The following is a 19,857-nucleotide window of genomic DNA, read 5'->3' as shown; positions in this document are numbered from 1 at the left end:
TGGGCCTCTTGTTTGAAAAGGTGTCTTAAATATTTTGGTCAATTTAACTCTTTCAAATTTAAATTATGGTCCAGGTAATTCATTTGGAACAAACTTCCTAGCCTTCACCCAAGCATGCTTCAAGCCAAATATCAGGTCTCTGTTATTGAAAATAAGTCGGAGATATTTTAGTCCATTTGACCCATGTGATCTTGAATGAAGGTCAAGGTCATTCATTTGAACAAACTTGGTTGCCTTTCACCCAAGCATGCTATACAGGCCCAATATCAAGTCCCAGGGCCACTTGGTTATTGAGAAGTCATTTAAAGATTTTAGCTTATTCTACCCCTTTGACCTTGAATTAAGGTCAAGGTCATGCATTTTAACAAACTTGGTTACCCGTCACTCCAGCATGCTGCAAACCCAATATCGGGCAGGTGAGCTAAAAATATTACCTCATTTGACTAGACCAGGGACAATATCTTGACCAACAGCCTAATTGGCATCATTCAAGTAGCCTCGACAATTTTAACTTGGCAACCATCTTAATCATCAAATCAAACTTAAATATATATGTCCTGCAGTGAACATGTCCCTAATTTTTATGGGGGTCCCTTCTGTTCTTATGGAAAAGCAAATGGCAGGGTTGATATCCTGTCTTCACATCAGTAAAGTTGAGAAATAGTGTTAAAAAGCTTCCCAAATGTTGACAACACCCATGGTCAAAACAAATTTAAACAAACATACAGTTTAGCATGCACAAATTTCAAGAAAAATCTCTTGTACTTCTCGAGAATTTCATAATGGGTTGCCAAGTGGCAGGACGACCACTTAATTAATGTGGAAAAGTATCGGATAACCTGTCCCAACACGCTGGTTTTCTCAATAAACCACAGCAGTGTCCTAAATCAAGACCACTGTGCACTAGCTTCCTTCTGGGCAATCAGGAGTGATTACTAATGATGAATAAATCTTGTTTCATGATTATTGTAAAATAAATACCCCCAAAGTTTAAGTTTGAATTACACGACCTTTAGAACCCACACTTAACAGATTCCAAAAGCTTCATGCAGATCCCTTCAGTAGTCCCGAGAAATACTGGACACAAATTTCAAAGATCCTTAATTCCTCAAGCTAAAAAGATAGCATGAATTACTAGGACCCCTGCCAAACATATGTTGAAAGTTCCAAGAAGTTCATGTCTACAGAGAAATAGTACTGTTATATAACTTAGGATGTCAAAATGGTATTCGGTGGCCATCTTGAATATGACCAGACTCAAAACATAATATTCATACATGTAGCTAGGGCATATAATGAACATGTCCCAAAAGTTTCAAGATGATTCAAGATTTGTTCTTGAAAAATGGCTGTAAAAGGATTTGTTTGAGAGGACAACAGACAGGTGGCCGCGGTGGTCGAGTGGTTAAGGTGTCCAAACACTTTATCACTAGCCCTCTACCTCTGGGTTGCGAGTTCGAAAACTACATGGGGCAGTTGCCAGGTACTGCCTGTAGGCGGAGGTTTTTTCTCCAGGTACTCCGGCTTTCCTCCAACTCCAAAACCTGGCAGTCCTTATATGACCCTGGCTGTTAATAGGACGTTAAAAAAAACAACCCAAACAGACAGATGGCTGTACCATCAAAAAATGATTGGAGATGCCTACCATTATAAACAACAAAACAATATAAATTTTTTTTCATAATGCCAATCTATTAAATTTGCAAATATTTAATACAGTACATTATATATATATATATATAATTTCTTTAATCCATTTATCATGACATCAAATTAAAATGTTAGTAATTTTTACCCATAAATTAGATCTTCACATTAAACCAATTAAAAACATGTGATTGCACATAAACAGTTTTTTTTAAAGTTAACAAAAATATAATTCAATATCAAAATTATATTTTTTAATATCTAGACTACAATAACATTTCAAACCCTGGTAACTACATCCTCCAAAACAAAGCAATACTATAAACCCACCATCTTGTGATTTCCCTACTTTTCCAAGTTGTTACAATCTCCCTGTTTCTCACCATTGTAATCACATTCAAATTCACACACAATCATGCAACAAGTCAAAACAATAGGATTCACTTTCTCCTTTTTTGATTTTAAATCACCCAACACCTAAACTTAAGTTATTGTTCCTATACAAAGTATAAAACTGATTACATTATAGGTACAACTTCAAAAACAGACTGAAAAAAAAAAAAAAAAAAAAAACAACTTGTGATAATAAAAGAGATCAACTCGAACCTGAAAATGGTAAATTATGAATACATTTAAACAGTATAAGTAGATAAAAAATAACAGTAACACCAGTGTAGGGGTAAACTGTAAAGTTAAAAAATTTTAACATTGATTGTATCTTTAAAATTTATTTGTAAGAGATTACAAAGTAATGAAATATTACATAAAATATATCCAGCAAAAGTTTAAATAGTATAAAAGAATATCTGATTAAAATATTGTACATTTACTGACCTCAACATTAGTAATATTAAAACCCAAATACAGAAATATCCTACAAAAACTTTATCCAACGGAATAAAACTTTGTAGATTTTATTTCGAAAACAAATTAGTGACTGAAATTTGAGAACACCATAAGATAAATAGGTTATGATCCTACAAAGCTGGTGTCAGGAGAGATGGAGATTTCTACTTCACACAGACTTCCAGGCCATGAACACGACAACTACATGCTCCATTTAGTACAAGCACTGTAGAATATAACCAACCTGATGATATCAAGCACCCATATCACATTATGAAATGTTGGAAGACTTCTATCTATACAAAGACTTCTGTAGAAAGTTCGATTAAGCTCCAAGATCTACCAGCACATTCATGGAAAGGCCCTACCAATCTGTCGATACCGTACTAGCAAAAAGCTCACTTATCTGTTAGACACTTTCTGAAATGATGGCAAAATAACTTCATGGAAAGATGAATATCCGTCAATCTGCAAGATACTAGCTACGACTTGAGAGATACTACAGTAACAGCCAACCCATCAGAGTGATCATGGTAAATAGGAACTTAACCAACCTGTAGTTAGAAGGGAAATTGAAGATGAAATGGACATTAAAAAAAAAGACCTCAAATTATCGAGAACTACTACAGACATGACATAACAAAGTAGTTGCAAACTCATTACATAAACAATCACGAATTGTACATTTTGATTTTTTAAAACATTATACATTTACTCTATACAGTAAAGAAAATTAACTTAGAACAAAAGAACATAAATTTTCCTTTAAAAATCAACTAAAAAAAGAGAAAGACATAACTAAACAACAAAGTCAGTAACAGAATTATTGTGGAATTAACTGATTTTGGCATCATCATTCAAAATTATCCAGTAAGCAAACAGGTGCTATGATTGTTATGGTGATCCCTTAGCCGATCAAGATTTCTGTCCAATACTCATGTCATTAAGACATGTCACAACATGGAAATATCATTAACTAAATGTTGTCATCTGGATCCTAAATTTGAAAATCCTAATGAAGCCAACATTCCAACTGACTTCACAGTCGACTTGCTGGTTCATCCTCCATGTCTAGTCAACTTAATTGGCCCATTCTCTTTTGCAGATCCTCGGCTACTTTGTCGATAAATTCAAATGTGTTCAGATAATCCTTGCGGGCAATTCTGAAAGGAGGGGTAGAAATCAATAATTAACATGATTCTACAATACATAGATTGTATTCATGAAATGTTATAACCGGCAAAGCAGAGGAATTTTACAGACCCTACATGAGTCTACAATGCATAGATTGTATTACTGAAATGTACTTATAACTGGTATATAGCTGAAGAGTTTTACAGAACCTACATGAGTCTACAATATATATATATATTACTGAAATGTACTTATAACAGGTATATAGCTGAAGAGTTTCATAGACCCTTCATGAGCCCTACACAGACTTTTTACTGAAGTAATTACAGGTTAAGATGAAATGTTATACAGACCCATCCTTTATATTAAGTTTAATGTTCACATCTCTCTTATTTCACTCTATTACAGCTTCATTAAAAAGCAACATATCTAAATGGAACCTTCCTCATGTATTCCCTTGATGTAAGGAGGCCTAGTGCCACCATGGTGATAGATACTGTTATATCTACTTACCCATTCATTCCTTTGATACAAATGGCCAAATCCTTTGTCATAATTCCTGACTCTATCGTATCCACACAGGCACGCTCCAGGCTCTCAGCAAATTGTTTCAGGCTACCATTCTTGTCCAGTTTGGCTCTATGTATTAAACCCCTTGTCCATGCAAATATGGATGCTGAAAAAATTAAATCTAAATTGTCACAGCACAGAAGACAAGACCTTTCTTTATTCAAACTAAGTAGAATTTGAACAAAATTAATACATACAAATTGTAATAATTGAACTTCACAGTCAAATATATTTAGACACAACAAAGTACTGAAACACTTTCAACAACAACATATTGGCAAAGCTTTAGCTTGTCCTCATAAAATACTTTTTAATGTCAGGATGCCTTTGGCACCTGCCGTTTTAGTCGTGGTGGATAAATTTTGTTAGCCACACTTTTGTTTCCAGCTAATAACTTCTCTTTTCTGTAATACAAATGATATACATCCGCAGCCTAATATAGTTCCTATTTCAACAGCAATTATTGACACGATTTAACTGATGGTTCCCGTGTTTACAGCAATTATTTAAAATGAAATATGAATGTTTGGTGTTCTAGACTATTTTCGATTATAAATATATACATTTTCCTCATCAGTATATGCAATTTGTTGGCGTAGGATTAAGTAGTTCTGTCTCAATCTTGTCTTGAAAATGAAAGTTAAAAAAATTAAGTTTGCTAATCGTCGTGGAAATTTACATGCGTCCACAGAGAAACTATCCATATGTCTTAGACTCGTATGTTCATCCTGAGTTCATATGCAAGAACATTTCATGTAAGCCTAAAGTTTGGTTTGTTTTTGTTTAACGTCCCATTAACAGCCAGGGTCATTTAAGGACGTGCCAGGTTTTGGAGGTGGAACCACAGGCCTACAGTCAGTACCTTGCAATTGTCCCACGTAGGTTTCGAACTCACAACCCAGAGGTGGGGGGCTAGTGATAAAGGGACACCTTAACCACTCGGCCCCCATCCCTAAGCCTAAAACCAACCGTGTTTAAGTAGTCAAATGTTTACAATTCTATAAATAGTTTTGCAGCCAAACATTCCACGGGATAACTTCAGCTGTCACGTGATAATAAATTATCGGCCAAAATGGCGGTTATGTCTAATGTGTAACTAAACCAGTGACCGTTCGCAGTTTCATATTTATTTGTATGTCGCTAGAATATATATAGAAATATCAACATGAATTAAGGCAAGTTGTAACAAACTACATTGCCGTTTTTCATGAGGATTCATTGAAATAAGATTATTATTTGTTTATTTGAAAATAATCTAACGCTTATGATCCATGACTGTTGTCTTGTTTGTCAAAACTGTACTGGTCAGTAGGCCTATATAATTATGTCTCGTCGGACAGCGTGACCGACAGCGTGAGGTTAAATATTATCATTTTCGATGTTACTAGTAGGGGTCATAAAATAGATGTTTGCTAGGCCTAATTAACATCTTATAATATAAATTTTAAAAAACTTAGGCTGTGTACATCTTGGATTTTATCTCTGCATGTTGCACATATAACCGTTAATAGACCGATTTGTCCTTCAGTTGATTTTTTTCAAAGTTTACAATCAGCTTTACTGATTCAGAGGTATATCAATACTCTTCCACAAACATTAAAGAAAAAGATCAGGGAAAGAACTATACTCAGCTCTTGAAAAGTTTTCAGCAGATAAATATGTTATACATGTTTTCTTGAATAATATAGAATAAGAATAACCAGATTATGACATTTCATCTGATACAAATGTAGCTGTCTGACTATAAAATTCAATTTTAAATTTCTTATTTTATGACCCCAGACCCTGACGTTTCTCAGGGCCTTTGGCCCTTTGATTATTGTTAAATTATCCTAACTAACTGATACAGTGAATTTTTTCTTTCTATTTCAAATACTTTTTCTTGCTACATCTATTTCAAATACTTTTTCTTGCTAAATTTTCCGAACTAATTGATACATTGAAGTTTTTTTCTATTTCAAATACTTTTCTTTGTTAAATTGTCCTTACCAGTAGATTTAGTGGAGGTTCATCAAAATATTTTCTTTGTTAATTACCCTTAACCAAAGATTTGGTTGAGAACTTTTAAAAAGTATTTTTCTTCAATAAAGTCTCTCTACCTATAGAGTTGGTGGATGTCTCCTTGCCCTGTTGGTGCATTCTGTAATGTCTTGTAACTGTTCCATGGGCAGCCTCCGACTCTATTGTTTTACCGTCCGGACAAATCAGGACACTAGTCATCATACCCAAGGATCCGAAACCTGGAATAGGGAAATTGTCAGTACTACAGTACAGCAGATTCAGACAAAACATTTAGAAGCACATGACAATCCTGAAAAAGAGCCCCATGGGCCTTAATGCTCACCTGAGTTCTGATATATATATTTCAGTCAATTTGACCCTTTTAGCCCCACCCATCAACCTCTAGGAGTCCGTCAGGTCCAATATTTACATACCTTCAAACTGATAATTCTAATCAAGTTGATATGCTTCAAACTGATCATTCTAATCAAGTTGATATGCTTCCCGATTTAAACGAATATATCCCCTCCCCAAGGGGAAATATGATACCCAAGGTAAGAAATTGATAATTTTAATAAAGCACCTCAAGACCCTTCCATAAATAAACAAGGGCCCAATGGGCCCGAATCGCTCACCTGCTATCCAGTGATCCATTTCATAAAAACATAATTAAGAATAGGTGTATCAGAGACCATATATAAGATCCAAGGTCAATTTAACTTTTTCAAACTTAAATTATGATCAAGGTCATTCATTTGAACAAATTAAACTTAATAGCCTTCATCTAAGAATGCTAAAAGTCAAATATAAGGTCTCCGGACCTTTCAGTTATTGAAAATAAGTCATGGAAATATTTTAACCTATTTAACTGCTCTCACCTTGAATGAAGGTCGTCATTCATTTCAACAAACTTGGTAGCCCTTACCCCAGCATGCTTCAGACCACATATCAACTCCCTGGGACTCTTGGTTATTGAAAAGAAGTCGTTTAAAAGATTCTAGCATATCTGACCCGTGTGACTGTGAATGACGGTCAAGGTCATTCATTTGAACAAACTTGGTAGCCCTTCACCCAAGCATGCTACAGACCTAATATCAAGTCCCTGGGTGTTTTGGTTAATGAGAAGAAGTTGTTGAAAGATTTTAGCCTATTTGACCCCTGTGACCTTGAATGAAGGTCAATTTCATTCATTTGAACAAACTTGGTAGCCCTTCATCCCAGCATGCTACAGGCCCTGTATTAGGTCTCTGAGCCTCTTGGTTATTGAGAAGAATTCGAGGTTGTTTAAATGGAAAAGTTCATGCTGGACGGACAGCCAGACGATGGACGGACGCCACGCCACTGCATAAGCTCACTTGCCCTTCGGGCAGGTGAGCTAAAAAGTATTTGATTCAACATATCTTGGTGTTAAGAAAAAGATTTTTGAAATTTCAGTCAAGTTGACCCTTTTTGGCCTTGCTTATCATCCCCTGGGGGTCAGTAAGGGCCACTATGTACATACTATTAAACTGCAATCCCAAACTGATAATTCTAATCAAGCTTGAAATAATTTCAATGAAAAACGTGATTTTCCATACATAAACAATAGTAAAATCCCCTCCCCTCTTCCAAGGGGGTTGCACGAGACCCCAGGGTCATGAAATTCACAATTTTGGTAAAGCACCTTAAAATCCTTCCATCTAAGAAAAGTATTTCATTCTGCCATGTCTGGGTCATGAGTAGAAGACTTTTATAATTTCATGGCATAAATTAATGTCCAACTGATTACATGAACAAAATTTCAATGTCAATTACATGAATTTGCCCCATTTTTGCCCTGCCCCACAGGTTTCTGGGGGATGGGGATCACCGATCATATAATTCACAATTATGGTTGACCTTTTAGCCATGAAAGGTAACTGCAAAATTTCATTGAAAGTAGTTTGAGAAGATCAGAGAACATTACCTGACAAAAGGTCCAGAGCAGGTCACTTGAGATTAGATTTCAGTTAACCTCAAAATCGCTATTCCAGATTTTATTTTCAACAAAAGACATGAAGATGGAATAAAAAATAGTCTTAAAATGCTTACCTTGAGCAACCGAGTCCGACTGGACATCTCCGTCATAGTTCTTGCAGGCCCACACAAAGCCTCCTTCTGACTTCATCGCGTAGGCCACCATGTCATCAATCAGACGATGTTCATACCAGATGGACTTAGCCTCAAACTTGGACTTGTACTCTCTGGAAGAAGTATTTTTTAGTTTAAAATAAGTGAACAAGTACAATATTGTGAAACTCATTAATATCGAGCGCTAATTAGATACTAAATTAATGAAATCAAATTGATAAAACTGAACAGGTGGAGTTAAGTCTCTCTATATGCCTTATTTAAGCTCCTCCATACTTGACAACATAAAGGGGTGGAGAAAAAACATTTCTACGTACTCCTCTACTGAAAATAAGGCTTCTTTAATGTAATCATCCAGACTAAAAGTTGGTTACACAGGTTTTCTTACATCAGCGATCAGTGTTTTTCCTGGACATTTTAGGAAGTTGCCATCTAGTGCAAATTAGGAATTTTTTTGTGTATTAAGCGATTTTAAAGAAAATTGGAAACAAATTTTCATGGATTTCATGTCCTCGTATGAAAAACATCAGATTTAAAAGATGTTGGGAATTTTGATGATTTCACTAGAAAAATTAAACAACATGGTACACAATTGGGAATGGGGCCTCCTTTGGACCCAAATATAGGCAGGAAATGATACACATGTATGTATTACGAAGTGCTGTAGCTATAAAATATCTAGTCACCAGTGGTACAGAAACAGGGGGGGGGGGGATATGATAGAGCACTCTCATCAGACATTAGTATGCACATATATAGCTAGCAGTAGGCAACTGTTTTTTTCTGATTTTTTTCTTTAGGTTGCAAAATGATGTAACTTGCATGCAAGGTTAGTTAAACAAACTTAGTTAAACACAGTATGTTGTTTATCTACATGTATACATGTATGCATCGGACTGTCAAAACTTATCCGTACCTGTCATAGATGTCTTGAAAGATGTCCTTGAATCGACCATCATATTTCTTCAGGATTGTGTTCTTAGTGCTGGAAATTAAGATACACAATGTATAAACAGCTGTGTTGAGGAATGGTTTAAATATTTTCACACAATACTGCTTTATGGTGCAGGTTAAATGTCTCTCTACAACATTCTAATTTTAACAAAGTATGTTAATAACCTCTTCTCTTTTTAGCAATATGTGCTTTAACAGGATTTATTACATAATGATGTCCGATACTTGTTTTGAACATGTTTTAATACAACTGAAGTATTAGCATTATATGCTCAATTATGAACTTGAAAATATGGCAAACACAAAATGATTTTCTAGTACAGGACTGATATACTCATTGAACTTAGAATATAATCACTTATACTGTAGATATCTTATTTGACAAGAAATACATTACAAACAAAATGACACTTTATCACTGCCTGATATGGTCACAGCAAATACAATGGATGTGAATACATTTTCATAATTTACATCAAACTGAGGTTAATATGGATTTTATCTGTAACATGTTGACGACTTTATTCCGTCACCTTCAGCAGGCAAATGACCAAGGAAATGTATGTTCAGTGAAGTGTGAAAATATTTAAAATTATAATCAAATTGACAGCGTAGACTAAGTTGGACCAGACAACAATGTTGACAAAATTAGAGTAATTCTCTACCACTGTGATGGTTGTAAGTTAAATATCACATACCTCAGGTAAAGTGGCCAGCCTTTCTCCAAGGCAAACACAAATGAACTGTGTGCAAACTCTGTTATACTCTGTAAATAACCAAACACATATTAATGTAATATCAAACATTTTACCCACAGCAACAGGTTGATTCTAGCTTTTATTAGAGTAAGTTTGTGGCTTCATGGAAATGGAGCTAAAATGTAAACTTTATTTATTTTACAACTATTGCGAAACAAGTTATATCAACTTATATTAATTACACTTGTTGGCCCGGATGGAAGTGAGCGAGGGGTCTTACTGTGGGAGGAAACCGGATAACCCAAGGAAAACCCATGTGGTCGGGCAGGTGACCCCAGAAATGGAGCTAAAAGTAGTCTGATTTTACCAAAAAATGTAAGAAAATTGAAATAATTATATATTTCTACTATCAAACTCACCAAAACATTCACATTAACCCTAAAAAGAAACTTTGTACAGAACATCAACCTTCTTAAACCATTACTTACTGAAAAAAAGGACTTAAACCCAAAGCCTTACCAAAGTGTGATGGACAGGACACTTACTACACAGCAACAATTTCTATATCAATTTTCATCCAAATCTCTCCTTAATTATACCTACAGCATCACACTGTGAATATAATGATCAAATCCGTCCTTAATTATACCTAACAGCATCACACTGTGAATACAATGATCAAATCCGTCCTTAATTATACCTACAGCATCACACTGTGAATACAATTATCAAATACGTCCTTAATTATACCTAGAGCATCACACTGTGAATATAATGATCAAATCCGTCCTTAATTATACCTACAGCATCACACTGTGAATACAATGATCAAATCCATCCTTAATTATACCTAACAGCATCACACTGAATACAAAGATCAAATCTGTCCTTAATTATACCTACAGCATCACACTGTGAATACAATGACCAAATCCGTCCTTAATTATACCTACAGCATCACACTGTGAATACAATGACCAAATCCGTCCTTAATTATACCTACAGCATCACACCGTGAATACAATGATCAAATCTGTCCTTAATTATACCTACAGCATCACACTGTGAATACAATGAGTCCTGACTACTTGGTCTATATACCTTATCTGTATTGTACATTCCTAAAGAGACACCACCGCCATCTTGGAATTCAAACACTGTGTAGTTGACTGCTTCTCCGCCATCACTTGGTGTGAACTTCATCTCAAGTTTCCCAGGACCAGGTACCACAAAGTCTGTGGCTTTGTACTGGTAAAGATGGATAATTTATACTGGGCATTTACATAGCATTACCAAACATTGATATAGGGTAATCAAACATACCATTACCAAACATTGATATAGCATTGATAAAGTGTCATCATTCAAAACATTGATTTAAGGTAATCAAATATAGCATCATCAAACATCTTTAGTATCATCAAACATTGTTTAAAATATCCCCATTGTACAATATGGCTACCTGAACATTAAAACTGTTATTTCATCAAAAATTAAGTTATAAATTTATCAAGTACCTGATCTCCATAAGCATGTCTGCCTATGACAATACTCTTTGTCCAGCCAGGTACCAGACGGGGAATGTTGTTACATATGATGGCCTCTCGGAATACTGTTCCTCCAAGGATATTTCTAATTGTCCCATTCGGAGATTTCCACATTTTCTTCAGTTTAAATTCTGTAGATCAAATAATAGTAGTACAAAACAAATTTCACAGAGTAAGTTTTCTATTTTCTATATCAAAATATATTCCAATTAAAACAAAATATTTAGATACAGAAATGATTGTCATGTTTGTTCAGTAAAAAGTACACATCTGACAAGGTATATCTATTGAATCCTAACTTCTAATTGGTTGATAGAGAGTTAAGGGGTAGGAGGTGTGTGTGGGTGAGGGTTTAGGGTGACATAGTACAGAGAGGATATTAGGACATTATATAATATTTATGTACAGAGAGAAATATTAGGACATTTTATAATATCTTATGTACAGAGAGAGGATATCTGGACATTATATAATTACCTTCCACTCTTTTCTCATCAGGAGTAATGGTGGCACATTTAATACCCACATTGTATTTCTTAATGGCAAAGGCAGCATCTATGGTCACTGAAAAACAAAACCAATTGTGTGTCATAACTTTATTGAATAACAAGAGGCCTGCAAGTCTCAACTGAATATTTCAGCAATAATGGTAAAATACTCTTAATCCTGTCATTCTTGAAAAAGAAAAAGTATTTTAAAGTTTGTTTTTTTTGCTATATTTCCCCTATTGGGGCCCCTTTCTCGACCCAAGGGCGTCACATTATTCATTTATGCAACATGCAACATGTCAAATGATTCTCCAGACCAAATTTCATTTAAATCCATTCAGTTATTTAGGACTAATAGCATTTTAAAAAGATTTACCCTTTGGGCCAGGTGAGCTAGAAAATATGTTAATAATAATATTATTACAATTGTTAATAGCAGTATTACAAAGGGCAACAAGAGGCCCAATGGGCCTGTATCGCTCACCTGGCTCTACAGCAACTTTGAAGTTGATTGAGGTCATTTCTACAGATACTATGCTGATTATCATAGTAAGCTAGGTTTATTCATATTAATAAATTTTCTAGTCCTTCATTCCAGCATTTTATTGGCCAAATATCTGGTCTAGGAGGCTCTTGGCTATCGCAAAATTATTGTTAACAGATTTAAGCCGATTTCACCCCTGTGACCTTAACTGTAGGTCAAGGCTCATTAATTTGAACAAACTTTGTAGCCCTTCACCCCAGCATGCTACAGGCCCAATATCAAGTCCCTGGGCCTTTTGGTTATTAAGAAGAAATCATTTGAAGAATATAGCCTATTTGACCAATATGACCTTAAATGATGGTCAAGGTCATTTATTTGAACAAACTTGGTAGCCCTTCCCCCAAGCATGCTACAGACCCAATACCAAGTCCCTGAGCCTCTTGGTTATTGAGAAGAAGTTGTTTGAAGAATATAGCCTATTTGACCCATGTGACCTTGAATGAAGGTCAAGGTCATTTATTTGAACAAACTTTGTAGCCCTTCACCCTAGCATACTACAGGCCCAATATCAAGTACCTGGGCCTCTTGGTTATTGAGAAGAAGTTGTTTGAAGAGTATAGCCTATTTGACCCATGTGACCTTGAATGAAGGTCAACGTCATTTATTTGAACAAACTTTGTAGCCCTTCACCCCAGCATGCTACAGGTCCAATATCGAGTCCCTGGGCCTCTTGGTTATTGAGAAGAAGTCGTTTGAAGATTATAGCCTATTTGACCAGTGTGACCTTGAATGAAGGTCAAGGTCATTTATTTGAACAAACTTGGTAGTCCTTCACCCCAGCAAGCTACAGGCTCAATATCAAGTCCCTTGGCCTCTTGGTTATTGAGAAGAAGTCGTTTGAAGATTATAGCCTATTTGACCCATGTGACCTTGAATGAAGGTCAAGGTCAATTATTTGAACAAACTTGGAAGCCCTTCACCCCAGTATGCTACAGGCCCAATATGAAGTTCCTGGGTCTCTTGGTTATTGAGAAGAAGTTGTTTAAATGAAAAAGTTGACGCCGGCCGGACGGACGGACGGAAGCCGCACCATGGCATAAGCTCACTTGCCCTTCTGGCAGGTGAGCTAATAACTGTAAGTTATTGTTGAATCATTCCCATTTTCGAACTCCTCTGAGATCGTGTCGATATATGGCTACATACAAAGTTTTATCAAACTTGGTTGATATTTACTCCAGTTATCCCATTCACAAGGTCCAATAATAAAAAATATAATATGCAAAGGGCAATAACTCTGTAAGTTATTGCTGTGAAATAATTTCCATTTTTGAACTCATGCAAGATTACATGGTAACATACAAGGTTTCATCAAACTTGGATGATATTTACTCCAGTTATTGTGTTCACAAGGTCCAATAATAATATTATTACAAAGGTCAATAACTCTGTAAGTTACTGTTGAATAATTCCCATTTTCGAACTCGTCGGATCTTTTTGATATCTGACTGCATACAAAGTTTCATAAAACTTGGTTGATATTTACTCAAGTTATCGTGTTCACAAGGTAACTGTTGACAGGCAGATGTATTGATACTGTACGCCATGGTATGGCAAATTAAGATCACTTTGGTCCTTTGGACCAGATGAGCTAATAAAAACTATGTAATTCAGTGATTAAGGAAATAAACATTCAAGGAATCTACACTTTGTTACAGGGTAAAGTTTTCTAGTTTTAGCAACCCACTCTTACTATTATTCATGCCAAGGTTGCATGACCAAACTGACAATTTACAAGCCGAGACCTCTTTTCAGATGCTGCAGCTTGGAAGCAGCATGGAATTACCTTGATCATCAGTTGCATCCCTGTTCTCAATGCCAAGGTCATATGTGTGAAGCTCTAAATCAACAAACGGCAAAATCAGTTTCTGTTTGATGAGATCCCAAATTACCCTACAAATAGAAAAGATTTATATGGCAACAATGTCTACAGAGCATAAATGAAATTCGGAACGAAAAATATTCACACTAAACAATGATGAGCAATAATGGTTTTTGGTTGGTATGATGATGGTAAGGGCTGTAAAATGGGAATTAAATACAACAGGCTGTAGTCTTTCTTTTTTACCATTTTTGTTATTTTAAACTTATATTATGGGTATAATCTATTTTCACATTATTACTTAAGCCTTGAATTTTCATTAATAACAGAAGGCCCAGAAGGCCAGTATTGCTCACCAGGAAATTTCAGTGACTATGGCAAAACATTCCACAATTCTACAGAATAATTTAATTATGTAATTATGATATATTCCCCCCATGGGGTAACCTTTAGCCCCCCAGGGGGGGGGAGGAGACCCACCTTTTATACAAATATTAATCCATTTCCAAAGGATGCTTAAAATTTACACTACATTTTGACAAAATTCTGATATTCCTACAAAAACAGATTTTGAAAATAGCCCGATGCTCATATCAAATATGGATGGTACCAAATCCTTTTTTAATCCTACCAAGAAAACCTATTTGTTTTAATGGGATGCTACCAGTAAAATATAAGTGATAGTTCTAAAAATAAGTATTTTCTAGCAACCAATTACATATCATAGGCTATTTTGCCCTTAGACTCCATCCTTCAGCCCCCTCATTTGTACTATTTTTTATCTCCAAATCAGTATGCTGCACAGATGCAATACAGAAACATTTAAAGGATTATATTCCCACATATATTTAAGTCAATGCAAGTGCTATTGAGTTTACAAATGCTGCAGTCAAGAGCTGAATTTTAGCATGTCTTCCTGAAAGAGACAAACTCTAAGATTAGAGCGATGTATAGTCCAGTGAAACTCAGGCATATGTAACTTTTAATAGAACACTGACAGAACCTAAGCAATTGAGGTGGAAAACTTCATAACTATATATCGTAAAACTTCATAACTATCAAAAATTGTAGTATCATTATTGACCTGGGTATTTTTCATGAAATGTATGCAGGTAATATAAAATATAGTTGCCATAGATACACATGTAACGTGCACCAGGGGTACAACGGAGCGGTCACCCATCCAAGAGCTTACCACGCTCTACGTTGCTTAATTACGGTACACAGACGTGACACTCAACCACACAGCCACAAAAGCTAGCTATTGGACTATGCAGCTGAAATGCCCATATCCATGAACCATCACATTACCCCCTTCGCCGATAAGCTTCGTTCCGAAGCTTCCATGGGTTCAACCTGGCATCCTCAGCAAACACAACTGTCCCTCTTGTTGTTATAGCGGTACCGCCTCATGACCAGACCCCCAAGTCACCAACAAGTCTCCAGGAACATTGTGCTTCCCATGCTGTCCGAGGGCACCCTACAGGATACCAGGCCCGTTCGCTGCCACCAAATGTAACGTGCACCGGGGGTACAAGGGAGCGGTCACCAATCCAAGAGCTTACCCCGCTCAGCGTTGCTTAACTACGGTACACTCAACCACACAGCCACAAAAGCTAGCTATTGGACTATGCTGCTGAAATGCCCATATCATGACCATCACACACAATATATATATATATATATGGGTCAAAGAAGTAATATAAACAGTATAAACCAGATAACACTGGATCCTCACATAAATGTATGGAGGATACGAATTACTTGTAATGATTATATGGGGCAAAGAAGTAATTCAAACAGTGTGGACAATGATATATATATATATATACACAAACGCAATTATTTGCAGGGATTCCCTAGCCTTCTACTATTATGAAAAACTTGTTATTTAACAAGAGGTTAATTAATTTCCATCTTTCTAGAAAAAAAAATAAACTAAATAAACATGTTTTTCATACAATGATTTGGTTCTAAACCAGGAAAAAAGAAATTATATAACTGCTCAGGTACCATGCAATGTTTTGTCTTAGTTTAAATCAATTATATACATGTGGGCTAATTTATATTAACGTAACAGAGTATGTGATGAATTGTATTTATTTTAATGCCTCTGCTTGGGATCGAACCTGAGACCTCTACTGTAGCTTACAAGTCATGACACTCAATGATGGAGATAAAAAGATGTTCCCTCTAGCAAGACAAGAAACCAGCCTGGTTTATTGCGTCTGGTAGGCTTATTTACATGTACCAGGCAAATTACATTAGTCAATTTGACAGGTTGGACCACAGGGGCATGATTACATGGGTTTGTATGTGCCTGTTTTGTCTTCCTTCAGCCGCAGTTTAATACCCAATGATTCATATTGACCTTGTCCTGTGACAGACATTAAACAGACAAGCCAAGCATATATATAGAAAGCCATACTGTGAACAATCATACCACAGGAAAATGTCTAGACTTATATGTTTGTCTGGTCTATGATGAATACATATTATGATAGGTATTTCTGGCTATTATAAGAGTAGTAGACATGTCCCTATGCACTGCATTCAATCAATGAAACGAAGTCAATAACTAGGACGTACGTGACAGTGATCATGTATGTACAATGACCAGGATTTCTCCGAAATAAATTGAATATGACCATTGGTGCGTATCAGACATCGAAAACAAACATACTTCTACTGTATCTTATTACACAGACAACGCCTAGTCAAAAAAAACTAAGTCAAATTCCGTATCGTATTGATCGAGTTACGATCAGCTGGTCGGGTCACAAGTTCTACAAACCGTCGCCCGGCGAGACATCGTTCAAAGTTTAGATATCTTTGGCCCTTTGTGTGATCAGTATAGATACACGTAACTGTATAGAAGGGAGTAAATGAGACATTAATGCTACGCTTATAATGTTTACTGAGCTTGATTTTAATTTGACTCTCTTGTCTGGGTATTTGACACGGGACAGCTTGACACATTTCTTACCGCGTCATCTCATCTCCCTGCATTTCCACAACCGGTCCTCCTGTTAAATAGACAGAAAATACACATTGAATTTGAATTAAACAATTTCACATTTACAAATTAAAGAATATTAAAGAGTCAATGTGTCCTTCTTACCTTTAATTTTGCCCATATTCGATGCCGGTTGTGCAGATACAACAAAATATTCTGTAGACAGATCAACGTGAGCTAACAGGACTTGACCTTTACCCTGGTCTGTGATTGGCTCATCAGTGTGAGGCTGCAGAAGGGAGAGGTCGAGGCACACAGGCTAGGCCTACCTCACGACTCTGAAAATTTTACAAAGCAGCCTATTTTAGGCCTAGCATATTATTTTAAAATGCAGCTATTTAATCAAAATAGCCGTATAACATCTGAGATAAGGACGTATTTGTACCAGCTACTGACTTCTTTGGAACCCTGAAAAGCATATAGGCCTAGCTGTCCAGAGACCTATATATATACTAAATTAAATTACCTTTATATCTTTTTCTATGACGTTATGGAAACAGCAATGTCTTGCCTGGGGTATCTATAGGCCCTATTTATTTTAAACAAATAAAAAAAAAAATACCTGGATAAACTCCTGTTCATCATGTTTGGATACATCTACATGAAGGCCACATGATATCTCTTACTATTAAAGCTAATTATATTATGAAGAGATATCTTGCGGTCCCTATATCTATATGGAGGAGATCAATCAACATTGAAAATTTAAATGGGTGGTTTTGGGCGGAAAGGCGGCCATTTCTTACCGCCTCCCCAGTAAGTTTGCCATTATCATATGCGCTTCCATATGGGCAGAGACTTGTATATCAGGCCAGTGAAGCTACGTATCCTATTTATTCCGCAACCCTTTGGTTCTGTCAGGGACATACATAGGGTGTCTTCTCACTTAGCCAACATTCTGAATTTTGTGGTATACAGGTAAGGTATTTTGTTGGCCAAGTGAGACTAGGTGTGAAAGGTAGAACAATAGGAGATAATTACAGGTAAGGCTATAGACTGCTTCATAAAACTTTAATGAGGATGACATCGTGATCTATTTCTATTGAGTCATTTCTTATTTATTTCAATTTCAACAGACCAAAAGGTCCAATTACAGAATTGATAACAAATTAATAAAATATATCATAAGATAAAATAAAATGCATAGTAAGAACAAATACGGTATATAAAGAGTATACACGTGTAAAATAGAATTGACGTCCTAAATATATACCATCTAGACAATCATGTTATGAACAGTAAAAAAACTTAATTCTAAAAACAAATCTCCATGTCCAACTTAAATCTTTCAAGTAAGACGCTAAAAACCTGTCAGAAACATGCCCAAATGTAGTTAATTTGGACACTACATTATCTTACATTAATCCGGCATTTACAGGGACACAACAGAGTTGAGCTACCCAACCTTAAAACCCGATGTGGAACTGAAAAGTGAATTTCTTCTGTGAAATAACTACAAAGTTCAATCAAGCAGGCTATGTACAGATTTGAATAAACATATAAACTATATGAATTTACGTCTACATTCCAGACTAGGAAAATTGAATTGTGTACACATTTGCAAGTAATTAAGATAGACCAATCTAATTAAAATACAGATCCTAATACTATGTGTTGACACGATAGTATTAGGATCTGTATTTTAATCAGATTGAAGATAGACCATTATAGTTTAATTTCGATTTAATCAGAGACGTGTATATCACGTTACAGAAATGTTTGTAAATGGCCTGCAAGTACGTTTTAAAAATCCAAACATTGGCATGGCCTTACCAACCGCTTATTAAACATGTAATGAAAAGTAAAAATTTTGAGTGAGCCATACAATTAAGTCTTTAACATGTGTTTCCTTCTTAAGAGATTCACACGGCAAAAAGGAAAGTTTTGCAAAAACGTACAACAGCTAGAGGGTAAATAATTCAAATTGTGTAGTTTCAGGCCCGACATTACATTGTGTATATAGACATTTTTGGTGTCATCTCACTAACATCACCTCATCAATGGTAGTTGGAATAGCACAAACTTCTTCACAACAACATTGTTTTATTTCATTAAGAAACACACCCACTGCTAGTTTGATATAATTTCATAAGAACTGGTACAAACGGAATAGATTTAATTTGGTTTCTTTTCGTATTTTTTTTTAAAATGAAATAAATAAATACGTACACACAGATTTAAGTAACAGCGATTAAAGACAATTGTACTTGTAATACATCTAGATGATATCATTAAAATTACAATTTAAACTTGAAATTAGATATGAAGCTAGGTTCCATAATATATCTCGATTAAATAAAATTGGGTATAGTTTAAGTATTTACCGCAAACATCTAAGATTTATTATGATAAGTAGCCTACATAAATTCATTTAAATCTTTATCACACAAGTCCTATTCAACTTGTCATTTTCATATTTTCTTTCATGAAAAGTAAGAACAGACTATAGCTGAAACTCACTCAGGTGTAAATTTTGACGTTGGT

General features: G+C 35.5%; 1 protein-coding gene across 1 annotated transcript; it reads right to left on the bottom strand.

Moving 5' to 3' along the window:
- Positions 1–1,732: 1,732 nt before the first annotated feature.
- LOC117335833 (isocitrate dehydrogenase [NADP] cytoplasmic-like) lies at positions 1,733–17,576 on the bottom strand. The gene is made up of 12 exons (XM_033896067.1): positions 17,479–17,576; positions 17,344–17,383; positions 14,322–14,428; positions 11,984–12,070; positions 11,477–11,637; positions 11,061–11,207; positions 9,960–10,027; positions 9,224–9,292; positions 8,269–8,420; positions 6,297–6,437; positions 4,141–4,303; positions 1,733–3,656 (listed from the first exon to the last, which is right to left on the bottom strand). Exons 1-12 carry the CDS (start codon positions 17,492–17,494, stop codon positions 3,569–3,571), a joined length of 1,239 nt encoding a protein of 412 aa, XP_033751958.1. The 5' UTR covers positions 17,495–17,576; the 3' UTR covers positions 1,733–3,568.
- Positions 17,577–19,857: the final 2,281 nt, after the last annotated feature.

Source organism: Pecten maximus, chromosome 10 (assembly GCF_902652985.1).
Source record: "Pecten maximus chromosome 10, xPecMax1.1, whole genome shotgun sequence".
Classification (NCBI taxonomy): domain Eukaryota; kingdom Metazoa; phylum Mollusca; class Bivalvia; order Pectinida; family Pectinidae; genus Pecten; species Pecten maximus.
The sequence above is the reverse complement of the archived record's forward strand: the minus strand, read 5'-3'. Positions and strand labels throughout refer to the sequence as shown.